Below are 12,941 nucleotides of genomic sequence, written 5' to 3'. Positions count from 1 at the left end.
AGTCCTTTAGTATTTTCTATTTACATTACCCTTCTTCCAATGAAAATTTCACAGCACCTCTATAGACTTCAATGTTATCCTCAGAAGCTGCATGAAAGTCATACCTGAATGTTATACAATGCAACTTATGTGCAACAGTTGTCCATTATCACTGGTCAAAGCCACAGTCGTATCCAAGTTGCACCCATCCAAATTTGCGTCAAAGTTGCACTTCAAAGTCGGCGCAACTTTGGAGTCATACAAGTATAAACGGAGCCTACATTTTCCAGAGATGAAGTGGTTTAAAACTGAAAATAATATGCAAAATAACAACTTAGTATATTAACAAAATAACGAATTTATTTCTGGTCCTTGAAATGTTGTACAGAACGCTTGGTGTGTCTTGCGTTCCAGCTCTGTCTCCGGCTCAGGAGCCATTTTTGTTGCGCCGGCTCACTAGCTTTGCCTGGCTTTGTGCTTCTAGAAAATGGCCGCCGTGTTCCGATTATGCAGACATATTTCACTAGCGCTAGGTAAGTTTTCTGCTATAGCAGGCCGGGGGCTTGTGGCACTGACATGTAGCTGATTGTCTCCTGCTGACTTCCTGCACATGGTGAGCAGAGCTCGGGGGAACCGGAGAGACATAGCCAGGTAAAGTGAGTATTGTGGGAGGATGGGTCATCCTAGGTGTAGGAAGTAAAGGGCTTCTTGTAATGCAGCAGCTGCTGAGTGTATAGGTGTTGATTCCTTATGTTTGGCTCTTGCACTTTGAAATTGGATGTACTGTCTGTGTGTATGACTGACAGTGTGACAGGTACAGTCCTTGTATGAATGGGGGGAGTGCTGGGGGCGCAGCAAGAAAACTTTTAGGGGCTCATTTACACCAGATGCGTTTTTAAACGCAGCAAAAATGCAGCACGAGAGTGTATGCAATAAAAATGAATGTATTCCAATGACTCTAGTACACGCTATTGCAGCACTTTCATGTGTGTTTGAAAAAAAGGTACAGCGCGCTGCATTTTTCAGCATAGGAACGCACAGCAGATGTCCGTAAACGCACACAAACGCACCTAAAAACGTGCAAATGCCCCACAAACGCATATGGATGCAACTAAGGGCACATTCACAGCACAATGCATCTGCTAATATATGGACGTTGCAGTTTTTGTAATGCATTGGTGTGAATTTTACACACTTTGCGTTTGCTGTTTTTTTTGTTTTTCAGTGTGTTGGTCTTTTGCGCATTTGTGCGTGTTTGCGTGCATTTGATAAAGTTGCGCTAAAAAAAAAAAAAAAAGTAGTGTATACCATATTTTTTTTCGCACTGGGAAAATGCAATGCAGGGCCATTATTTTTGACTGCCATGTGTTGGGAATGTGCTCAAAAATGCACCCCAGCGATTCTGGCATGAAGGAACTCTTACTAAAAAAAAATAAATGAAAGAATTATTACAGAATTGGAAACACATTGTAAACGCACTCAAAGCGCGTGAACACACGCATTCAGAAACGCACTAAGGGCTCATTGGCATCAGATGCAGTCAGGTGTGTTTTTAAATGCAGTACAAACACATATGCAAGACTTCTCAATGTATTCCAATGAGCTAATTTTACTTTATACCATTGCAGGGCTTTCATGTGCGTTTAATGCATTTACTGCATTTTTCCACATCCAAAAATGCACATAAATGCATGTAAATATGCATAAATGCAAGTTTTAAATAAACGATAAAAGCTTTGCAAGTTCATGTAAACACTGAAAACTTGTGCAAACCGGCTTGCAGATACACAAAGTGAGCACAGAGATTGTGGTGCAAATGAGCCTATAACCCCGTCCCACCACCACCTCCTGGCCTTTTGGTAGGCTTTGAATTCCTGGGAGGCGGGCATTCTGATCATAGGACCACTGTGATTGGCTGTAAAAGCAGTCACATGATCTGAAAGCTCTTGATCGCAAGTATACATCGGGAGCCTTCCAGTACTCACTGGTAACCGTGCTGGGAGAGTGCAGGTGGCGTGCTCTCAGCACAGAAAAATGTTCACATAGGGCCGCATGTATGCGTATGGCTGGTGGGAAAAGGTCAAGCTTATTTCCAGGTATGGATATTTTTGTGTAGTACATGTGGTCAGCCTGGCATAATGTAAATCTACAGTATCTCACAAAAGTAAGTACACCCTCACATTTCTGTAAATATTTTATTATACCTTTTCATGTGACAACACTGAAGAAATTACACTTTGCTACAATGTAAAGTAGTGAATGTACAGCTTGTATAACAGTGTACATTTGCTGTCCCCTTAAAATAACTCAACACACAGCCATTAATGTCTAAACTGCTGGCAACAAAAGTGAGTACACCCCTAAGGGAAAATGTCCAAATTGGGCCCTATTAGCCATTTTCCCTCCCCAGGGTCATGTGACTCATTAGTGTTACAAGGTCTCAGGTGTGAATGGGGAGCAGACATGGTAACTTTGGTGTTATCGCTCTCACTCTCTCATACTGGTCACTGGAAGTTCAACATGGTACCTCATGGCAAAGAACTCTCTGAGGATCTGAAAAAAAAAGTATTGTTGCTCTACATAAAGATGGCCTCGGCTATAAGAAGATTGCCAAGACCCTGAAACTGAGCTGCAGCACGGTGGCCAAGACCAAACAGCGGTTTAAAGCGGTAGTATAGTCATTTTTGTGACTTTTACCTATAGGTAAGCCTATAATAAGGCTTACCTGTAGGTACAATTAATATCTCCTAAACCTGCACGGTTTAGGAGATATTTGCCCTGCATGCAGCTGCTGACGCTAGCTTCGCATGAGCTCTGAAGGTCCGGCGGACCTTCAGAGTTCCATGCCAGGCACTTGCCGGAAAATGACTTTCGCGCGCATGCGCGGGAGTGACGTGATCGCGGCTCCGGCCACTCACCACACTGGAGCCGCCGAAACCCGGAAGAGACGCAGAGGGAGCATGTCAGCTCACACAGCGGTGTCCGGGGGTCCGTGTCAGGGCTTCGTTTTAAGCTAAGTATTTCATAATGAGCTAGTATGCGATGCATACTATCTCATTATGCCTTTGTCTTGCAGGGTTTTTTTTTTGTTCAGTATACAACCGCTTTAACAGGACAGGTTCCACTCAGAACAGGCCTCGCAATGGTCAACCAAAGAAGTTGGAGTGCGCATGCTCAGCGTCATATCCAGAGGTTGTCTTTGGGAAATAGATGTATGAGTGCTGCCAGCATTGCTGCAGAGGTTGAAGGGGTTCAGCCTGTCAGTGCTCAGACCATATGCCGCAAACTGCATCAAATTGGTCTGCATGGCTGTCGTCTTAGAAGGAAACCTCTTCTAAAGATGATGCACAAGAAAGCCCGCAAACAGTCAAGCAGACCAAGGACATGGATTACTGGAACCATGTCCTGTAGTCTGATGAGACCAAGATAAACTTATTTGGTTCAGATGGTGTCAAGTATGTGTCACAGCAACCAGATGAGGAGTACAAAGACAAGTGTGTCTTGCCTACAGTCATGCATGGTGGTGGGAGTGTCATGGTCTGGGGCTGCATGAGTGCTGCCGGCACTGGGGGGCTACAGTTCATTGAGGGAACCATGAATGCCAACATGTACTGTGACATACTGAAGCAGAGCATGATCCCCTCCCTTCGGAGACTGCCCCGCAGGGCAGTATTCCAACATGATAACGACCCCAAACACACCTCCAAGATGAGCGATGCCTTGCTAAAGAAGTTGAGGGTAAAGGTGATGGATTGGCCACGCATGTTTCCAGGCCTAAACCCTATTCAGCATCTGTGGGGCATCCTCATATGGAAGGTGGAGGAGTGCAAGGTCTCTAACATCCACCAGCTCCGTGATGTCATCATGGAGGAGTGGAAGAGGACTCCAGTGACAACCTGTGAAGCTCTGGTGAACTCCATGCCCAAGAGGGTTAAGGCTGTGCTGGAAAATAATGGTGGCCACACAAAATATTGACACAATTTGGACCTTTTAACCTAGGGGTGTACTCACTTTTGCTGCCAGTGGTTTAGACATTAATAGCGGTGTGTTGAGTTATTTTGAGGGGACAGCAAATTTACACTGTTATACAAGCTGTACACTCACTACTTTACATTGTAGCAAAGTGTTATTTCTTCAGTGTTGTCACATGAAAAGATATAATAAAATATTTACAAAAATGTGAGGGGTGTACTAATTTTTGTGAGATACTGTATATACTCCTCATCCGACTGATCCCTGTAGTAGTCACCGCTGCTGCAGTGGTCCTCGCTGTCTTTTCTGGATCCCATGCCATGGGGCTGCCGTGCTGCATGGTAACCAGCGATGAGCTCAAGTGTATTTTTACGCAAATCTGAACCCCACCTGAGCTATCCCGCCAGGAAGCTGTCAAAGCCAACAGCCAATCATAGCCATAGCCATTCCTTGCCCACCCTTCCCCCCCCCCCCCCCTAACCGAATGTATGCACACCAGTCCCCGTGGAAGCAAAGAATCGCTATAGGAGCTGCTGCTACATTGGTCCTCGCTGTCTTCTACATCCTGTGCCCCTCGGCACACTGACCATAGGAGGTCACTCACTTGGCACTCGCAAAACGGTTTGTCAATGTATATTTTCTTTTGTTTTCACATAGATACCGAACTTCAAGATGGTCTTAAAGAAGAAAAAAGAGATCAAAGTAGATGTCCTGACACTGGATGGACCCAGCATTGATCTACTTAAAAGTACGTTAATCACCCCAGCTTTTGTAGGAATGGTTTTAAAGGGATAGTCCATCCAGATATGAGAGTACACATGTGTGACAATTTTGCTGCATTGAATGGCTTTTTGAGTTTGAAGTGATCTTCTGTGATCTTGGAACCTGACCTAAAATATTTGTTTTGGGTAGATTGATTTTAAAGGAATTGGAAAAGCAGAAGTTTTTTTTTTTTGTTTTTGTTATCCTAATGAATTTTGAATGAATAATGATTGTAAAGTCTCGTTTTTAAAAAACAAACATGTTATACTTACCTGCTCTCTGCAGTTGATTTTGCACAAAGCAGCCCTGATCCTCCTCTACTCGTGTCCCTCCTCAGTGCTCCTGCCCCCTCCCTCCTGTTGAGTGCCCCCACAGCAAGCAGCTTACTATGGGGGCACCTGAGCTGTGTCATAGCTCCCTGTGTCCATTCAGACACAGAGCCGCGACCCCGCCCCAGCCCCTCTCTTTCCTGATTGGGTGAATGGTTTTGATTGACAGCAGCGGGCGCCAATGAGGAGGGGAGTCCCGGGCAGCTTAGACACTCCTGCAACTTAGCTGAATAAAGATGGGCTCAGTTAAGTATTAGGGGGGCTGAGGGGGCTGCTGCACACAGATGGCCTTTTCATCTTAATGCATTAAACCTTCTGCCTTTACAATCCCTTTTAAGATAAAAAAAAAAAAAACCTTCTGAATTTAGAAGTGTAGAGCTGACAAAAAAAATAAAAAATCATACTCCTCTAGATGGCTGCAGCACCAATCCCAGGTGTATCTGTCCACCACCACCTCTAAGATCAAAAACTGAGCGATCAAACAACGCTGAACGCTTAGCTCTTGGTCTTCAGGCTCCAGAGAGCTGCTGACTGTCAGTCACTTGATTGGCTTTCTGTTCTGCCCCTTCTGTGCTGACTGGAGCGCTGGGCTAAGGGAGGGGAGCAGCTGGGTCAGGCTTACACTCTGAGCCAGCTGTCGTTCCAGGCTCCTGGACACATCCTAACCATATGGTCAGGATCTTTTCAGAGCCTAGACTGGCTCTGTGACATAAGCCAAAAATTGGACTTTAACGGAGAACTAACTGCACTCCTGTGACCCACAGGAGAAGTGTAGCCAAAAAAGCTTTGGCCATACTTCTTTAAAGTGTATGTATAGCCCAATCTTTTTTTGTTTCGAATAGAGTAGGAAAGGGTTAAAACCCCTTATAATTTATTTTTAAGGTTAATTCTCCTTTTTAGAAAAAAAAATAAAAGATAAACTAACACCCTACACCCACCCCACGCTCCACCCCACCCGAATCTCCACTCCACCCCATTCCCCCCTCCACCCCATTCCCTGCTGTACTTACCTCTGTGAGTAATGAGCTGTAAGTGCCCACACAGCCGATGTAGCAGTCTGGGGATAAAAAATCCCGGCTCTTTTCTCTCTTTATTCTGCAGAATTCCAGAAACAGATCAGAGTTGGGATTACAATTCCCCAGAGTGCTGCACTGGCTGCGTGGGCACTGTGGGGAGGTGAAGGGTATTAGTTTACCTTTTTCATTTTTTTTTTTTTCTGAAAAGGTGACCCTACACTTTAATTGTACAGTAAAGGACACATAGTTTGTATTCCTAGACTATAAGTTATTTGCAGGCTCCCTTCAGTTGATTGGGCACTGGCAAAATAATTGTTAGGGTCACCTCTATTGTACACTTGTATAACCTCACCCACTACACGAGATGTCACATGTTTTGCTAGTGTCCTTACTTGATGGAACTCTTCTTCTTTGGAGAAGTTTTTTTCTTTTTAACTGTTCCTTCTTTTTCTGACACATTCATCAAGATCTTACTGCTTATCGCCATGGGCTATCTAGAAGTTTCTGGATTGGTACTCCTTCTTGTTATACTTTGGGTCCTCTACCTATACCTTGCTGTATGGGGCTGGCCCATAATGTTTCCTTCAGGCACTGGATCCTGCATTAGGCACACACCTTGGCATGAAGTGCAAAGCATGTAGTTAGCCACAGATACCTATACAGGTCCAGGGCTTTGGACTGTCTCTTTGGTTCCCAGACCCAGAAGACCCCTTAGGAAGGTATGTCCACTGTAATGAGCGTGCAACAGTGCAGTCTTCAGACAGTTTGTTAGCTTAGAGATGATGGGGGAGGAGGAGGAAAGAGCGGAGGAGTGCCTTGCCATTCTAAGCTATGGGGCTGTGTGTTTCTCTTGATGCATACATTGTAGGGAAACTCTGGTCCTTGCATGCAAGGGTGGCTGCATAGGACGCTTGGAGAGAAAAGAGCCACCCTGAAACAAGGGACAGCAGTCATGGCACCAACTTAAACTGAAGCATTAGCAAGGATTAAAAGATAAACAAGTTGCATACTCAGTAAGTGATTAAATCTGCTGCTGCATATGATTAAAAAAATGAAGGTTTATTATCACTTTAAATACATTTGTTACAGAAATTATATATTTATATTTTAAGGATTATTATCAAATATATTTATTGTTAGCCCTGATGCAGGGGATGGGGATTCCTGAAATGCGTTAGTTCCCTTGCAACCTTCGGTACACATTCTAGCTGTAGAAAGAGTGCTGTGGTATAGAACCTTCCCTCCTGCACAAGCACTGTCCCAGCTAATGGGGCGGAGTACATCCATTCCTTTTGTTTCACCTGTTCTAAAGCCAAAGCCAGCCAAACATGGATCAAATTCGACTGGTTCTGCAGGGACTGGCTGAGATTTGATCCATGTATGGGCATGCTGATTGTACCGAAATTGATCCATCGATTGACTCGGTTACAACCAGCCTGTCGGATCTCAGATGGCCTATAGCTGCTAGCAGTAATCATTGTATTCTGCCACCCAGAAAGATGCCCCCCCCCCCACCTTCTCACCGCCGGTGGCAGAACAAAATAATGTAGCGGGAGGCATTACTCCATCAACACTGAATGTGTTGATGGGGAAATTGAGTGATTTACTTTCCACCTGTGGTTGAGGGAAATCGAGTCATCTATTGCCTGCTTAAAACGGAACTTCACCCAAAAGGGGAAGTTGGGGAAGTTACGCTTTTCTTACTACCACCCCCCCCTCAATATTTGGGATGTTTTTTTGGGGGGCGGGTACCTAATTTTGACAGGTACCTGCTCCAACTTTAGGTCAGATTGCCGTGGCCATCTGAACGGAAGTTCAGCCCCCCTCTCTTTCACCACAGCCTCTTGGGACACGGGTCTCAGGAGACTGCAGAACCAGTCACGGAGCGCAGCAGGGCTCAGGCATGCGCAGTGGGCAGGCTGTGAAAGAGGAAGTAAAGTCTGCTTTTTTTTTTTCTCTTTTACCTGCAAAGTAAAGGCATAACGTGATAGTATGCATCACATACTAGCACATTATGTGACACCTGCAAACAAAGCCCTTGTCATTCCCGCTGGAGGCTGCATCCATCTTTGCCCGTCTTCCTTCCGGGTCCTCAGACTCCGACTGTGCTACTAGCCGGAGCCGCTTGACGTCACTCCCGCACATGCGCACGGGAGCCGCCAGTCATGGCACAGGGCTCTGAAGAAACGTCACAGCCGACCGTTCCTTTCCGAATGCATGCACCGATGATGTCATTGGCGCAGTATACAGTAAATGTCTCTTAAACTGTGTAGATTTAAGAGATATTTACAGTACCTATAGGTAAGACTTATTATAGGCTTACCTAAAGGGGAAAAAAAGTAGAGGGAAGTTTTCAACCACTTGAAGCCAGAAGGATTCAGATAGGATGCCAACACCTGCACTCGAAGACTGGCAAAGAGCCGGCTCGGGTGAGGACATCGCTGGATCCAGGGGCAGGTAACTGTGTGTTTTTTTTTTTTTGTTTATTGATGCAGAAAGTGAAGAAAGAGGGAATTACCAAGCACAGACTAGAGGACGTACACCCTCACTGCTCTCATATTCAGACTCTTATGGAGCTGTGTGTTCTTATTCTTATTATTGATACACAGAAGTCAGATAAAAGGAAATGTAATGACCTACCTTACTTGAGCCCTGTCACTGTGTTTGTATAATAAAATAAATATACGGTACTGAAAGTTTTCACTGGCTGGCTGGAATTGATCATTATTCACCAGGGTGAAGAGGTGATTCGTTGTCCAGGACAGACCATACAGAATAATATATTGGACTGCTGTGTACTATAAAGCAGCAAATAACTAACATATAAATATACATTTTATGTTTCTATAGATTTTACAGATGGCGAGGCAGAAGGTTTGCCTTCTCTTCTTCTTCGGTGTTTACAGTTACAAGATGGAGTTCAGCAAATCCATTGCATCAAAAAGGTAACAACTGGAAAATGTATCAGTTTTATTTTATAAGTGATGGAGGATTTCTTTCTCTGAATCCAGCAATGAGACCACCCTGCCTTCACTGGGTCTGTTCTTCCACACCATGAAGTCTCTGTGCTTCTGCTGCAGCAGGAGGTGTGTCAGGGATCCAGCTGTATTTTCTGTGATGTTTTGTTGATTAATACCCTTGAAGGGGAGCTGTGATCCCAAAATAATTGTGGTAGTTGATGGTGATGGGATTCCTGAAGTTAAAGTAATTGTAAAGGTATGGTATTTTTAAATAATAAACCTGTTATACTTGCTTGCTCTGTGTAATGGTTTTGCACAGAGCAACTCTGTTCCTCCTCTTCTGTGGTCCCACGCCAGTGCTCCTGCCTGAGTGCCCCCGATAGCAAACTTCCTATGGAGGCATTAATGCAGGCTTGCTTCTGAGCTACAATCTGTGTGTTCATTAACACACACAGCGTGGCTTTGCCCCCGACCCTGCTCCCCCCCTCACTAGCTGTGATTGAGCCAATGGCTATTGCTGCTGTGTCTGAGCTAATGAGGAGAGAAAAAAAAGAAGTGATGCTGCTCTTGTGCATAGCGCCTTATGGACATCAGACTTGGGTAAGTAAAGGGGGGCTCTGGGGAAGGGAGGTAAACACAGAATTTTTTTTGCCCTAATGCATAGAATGCATTAAGGTAAAAAAACCTTCTGCCAAGATAAAAGTCTGGTTGATATTCTTTGGTTGATGAAACCCTCCAAATGCTAGCATCACAAAAGTAGAAGTATAGGCAAAGCATTTTTATTTATTTTTTTTCATTTTGGAGTAAGGCAGGATTATAACCCCCGTCTATTTATTTTTATTTTTTTCCCCCATAGGGGATATTTCCCTTTGCTTCCTGCCCCATAGCCAAAACAGAAAGTGTGAGGAAATTCCTCCAAAGTGAGGATCAGGCTCATCATGGTCATGAGAACTATTGTCCCCATTGAAGGATTTCTGCTCTTTTCCTGTTCTGATGTCAACCCAAAATTTTAGATCTTCTTTTACTTTCACTTTCAATGATAATGGTAAATTGGACAAAAAGAGAGGGTGAATCTCCCTAACAGGGGCACAGACCGCAATAAAAACCTGTTTTAATCTCACTCCACTCCATCCAAAATGTTAAACAATTTTCTCTTTCATTCATTGATAGACACAGCTCCTTATCTTTTTCACCGTTGGGTTATGCTGCTCCCTGCTGGAGTAGGACACTAGGCAGAAAAAAATTGACTACACCTATGGGGCAGTCTCTGGGGGTATACTCCCACTTTCGGCTATAGCCACTCATTTTTTTTCTGCCTAGTCAGGAGTTAGGACCTAGTTCCTTGCTTGGATCTCTGGTCCTGGCAACTTTATTCCTTTTTACATAGAATTTTTTCTATCTTTCTGTTATTTAGTTTCCTGTGAGAAGCTGCAATCAACTGCCCAACTGGACGACAGACTGGATAACCTAGATCCAGAGGGTTTCCCCAGTCTGGCCAGAGAGTGCACGCAGGCCTCAGCTCCGCGCTAGGTCAGCCGCAACATAGTCCTACTGGACAGGGGCTTGCCTGCTATTTAAACATCTTGCGAGGGTGCATACAATCTAACCTCGGCCTGAGTTGCAGCGTTCCTCCTGGCCGACAGCCACCCACATTCCGATGGAGCGGTGGTCTGTCAGGAGCGATGCCCACCTTGTTCCTGGTATGGTAAGTAGCTGCCCCCCCCACTACCCCTGGAGGGTTTTGGGGTGGACGTGGGCCCCTCCCTGGGATGGTCTAGTCGGACCCCGTCCTTCTCATGCACCCCCCCCCTGTTTTATTGGTGGTCTCTGCGGACTTGTTACAACCCCCCATCTGCCCACACCTCCGCCATACCTTTTTAGGTCAGTCTGGGGTGTTGAGCCGGTGACAGGGGTGGGGGGGAGCACGCCGCTGGCGAATGTACGATCGATTTTTGGGAGGGGGCTGTGCCTTGTGAGTGCTCCTGCCAGGGCCCCCCTTCCTGCTGGGATCATATTCGGTGCTCCTGGGGTTCCCCCGGGAGCCGCGTGGGACCGCCATTTTCTTGTAGCTTTTTTGTGCTATAGCTTGGTGGCCACGTTTGTGTAGCCTCGGAGGCCATTTTCTTGTGAAAATAGCGGCGGCCATGTTTTTGGAGCTGTATGGGGGGTGATTTAGCGGTGGGAGCCCCTCCTCATTCCCTAGTGCTGACTCTTGGATCTAGTCTGGCAAGCCACGAACGGGCTCTTCCAGACCTGCGGACAAGTCTTCTTCTGCATGAAGGGGAGCCCTCACCCATATCTAGGGTGGGGGGATGTCTTTGCTGATTTCTGGATCCATTCACTTTCCTGTCCCCAGATCGCTTACGGGGTCTCTTTGGGGCAGTGCGAGACTTGTTACTCCAAGGGTTTTTTGTCCCAGATCCAAATTAGGAACGTTTTCAGGGGTTCCACTCAAGCCTGTTCACAGGAAGGAAGACAGGGATCGTCCAGTTCTGGACCTCAAGGCGCTAAACTGCTTTGTGCCGGTACAGAAGTTCCAAATAGAGTCCATTCGCACGGTTGTGGCATTCCTATATCTGGGAGATTTTCTCGCTTCTATCGACATCAAGGATGCCTACCTTCACATTCCAATATGTGCTGGTCACCAGCCCTTCCTCCACTTTGTCGTGAGCAAGGAGCATTATCAGTTTGTGGCGTTACCCTTTTGTCTCACCTCCACTCCTCGGGTCTTAACGAAAGTGTTGGCCTCGGTGCTGGCATTGTTGTGTCAGCGGGGGATCGCGGTCCTGGGGTATCTGGACGATCTTTTTTGGCAAGAGTAGTCTCCAACTGCTCTAATGGACAACTTAGAGATTACTCTGCAAACTTTGAGGGAGTTCGGTTAGATTCTGAAGCTTCAGAAGTAGGTTCTGGTTCCGTCCACCCGTCTGGACTATCTGGGCCTGACCCTGGACTCGGCCTCAGCCAGAGTGTTTCTTCCTCTGGAAAATTTCCAGAAATTGCAGGGGGCAATTCAGCTTCTGTTGACCAGCAGACAGTCATCCCTCCGAGCTTGCATGCGGGTGCTGGGCCTGAGGGTGTCTACCTTCAAGGCAGTTTTCGTTTTGCAGAATTTCACACAAGATCTCTACAAAAAGAGATCCTGATGAAATGGGACAGGAATCTGGTTGCTTCATTCTCCAGCACTTCGACAGGGAAATCCTTTCTTCCCCTGTACTGGATGGTTGTCACCACACCACGGATGCCAGGTTGTCCAGGTGAGGAGGTGTTCTTAGCAAAGATTGTGCTCAGGGGGGTCTGGACTCTGCCAGAGTTCAGACTGCCGATCAATGTACTGGAACTCCGAGCGATCAAACTTTGTCTGGCTCATTGGACCGTTCATCTTCAGGGGTGTCCTGTACGTATTCAATCGGACAATACCACGGCTGTGGCCTATGTCAATCATAAAGTGCCCTGGTGGCTCGGAAATTAGCCTGAATTCTATGGTGGGCAAAACGATTTGTTCCAGCTCTCTCTGCTGTACACGTTCCAGGGATGTAAAATTGGTAGGCGGATTACCTCAGTTGACCGGTGTTGGACCAGGGGGAATGGTCACTTCATTGTGTCTTTTGTGAGGTACTCCCGAGGTGGACCTGTTGGCCTCTCGTCTCAACAGAAAGAACAGAGTTTTGTGGCATGGTGTCGGGATCCTCTAGCCAATGCCACAGATGCCCTATTGGCTTCTTGGAGTCAGTAACGTCTGATTTACACCTTTCCCCCCCCTCTCAAGTTTCTGCCATGACTCTTCTGCAGGATGGAGGCAGAAAGGAATCCGTCGTTCTAGCGGCTCCAGACTCGCCTTGCCAGTCTTGGTATGCCGATCTGGTATGGCTGGTTGCCAACGTTCCGTGGAGACTTCCTCTCAGGGAAGATCTGCTGTCTCA

General features: G+C 46.1%; 1 protein-coding gene across 2 annotated transcripts in view; it reads left to right on the top strand.

The window, feature by feature from the left end:
- The first annotated feature begins 528 nt into the window (after window positions 1–528).
- Window positions 529–12,941, top strand: part of THADA (THADA armadillo repeat containing) — a 1,178,628-nt gene continuing 1,166,215 nt past the window's right edge. Inside the window, exons 1-3 of one of the 2 annotated variants that reach the window (XM_082249837.1) lie at window positions 529–630; window positions 4,609–4,699; window positions 8,909–9,003. In XM_082249837.1, the coding sequence (XP_082105963.1) occupies window positions 4,624–4,699; window positions 8,909–9,003 (171 nt within the window). In that variant the 5' untranslated portion in view covers window positions 529–630; window positions 4,609–4,623. Of the gene's footprint in view, window positions 636–4,608; window positions 4,700–8,908; window positions 9,004–12,941 lie in introns of both variants that reach the window. The other variant, XM_082249838.1, reaches the window with a different exon arrangement.

This window comes from Pelophylax lessonae, assembly GCF_965119305.1.
Source record: "Pelophylax lessonae genome assembly, chromosome: 3".
NCBI classification, from domain to species: domain Eukaryota; kingdom Metazoa; phylum Chordata; class Amphibia; order Anura; family Ranidae; genus Pelophylax; species Pelophylax lessonae.
This window is presented reverse-complemented; position numbering and strand designations above follow the sequence as displayed.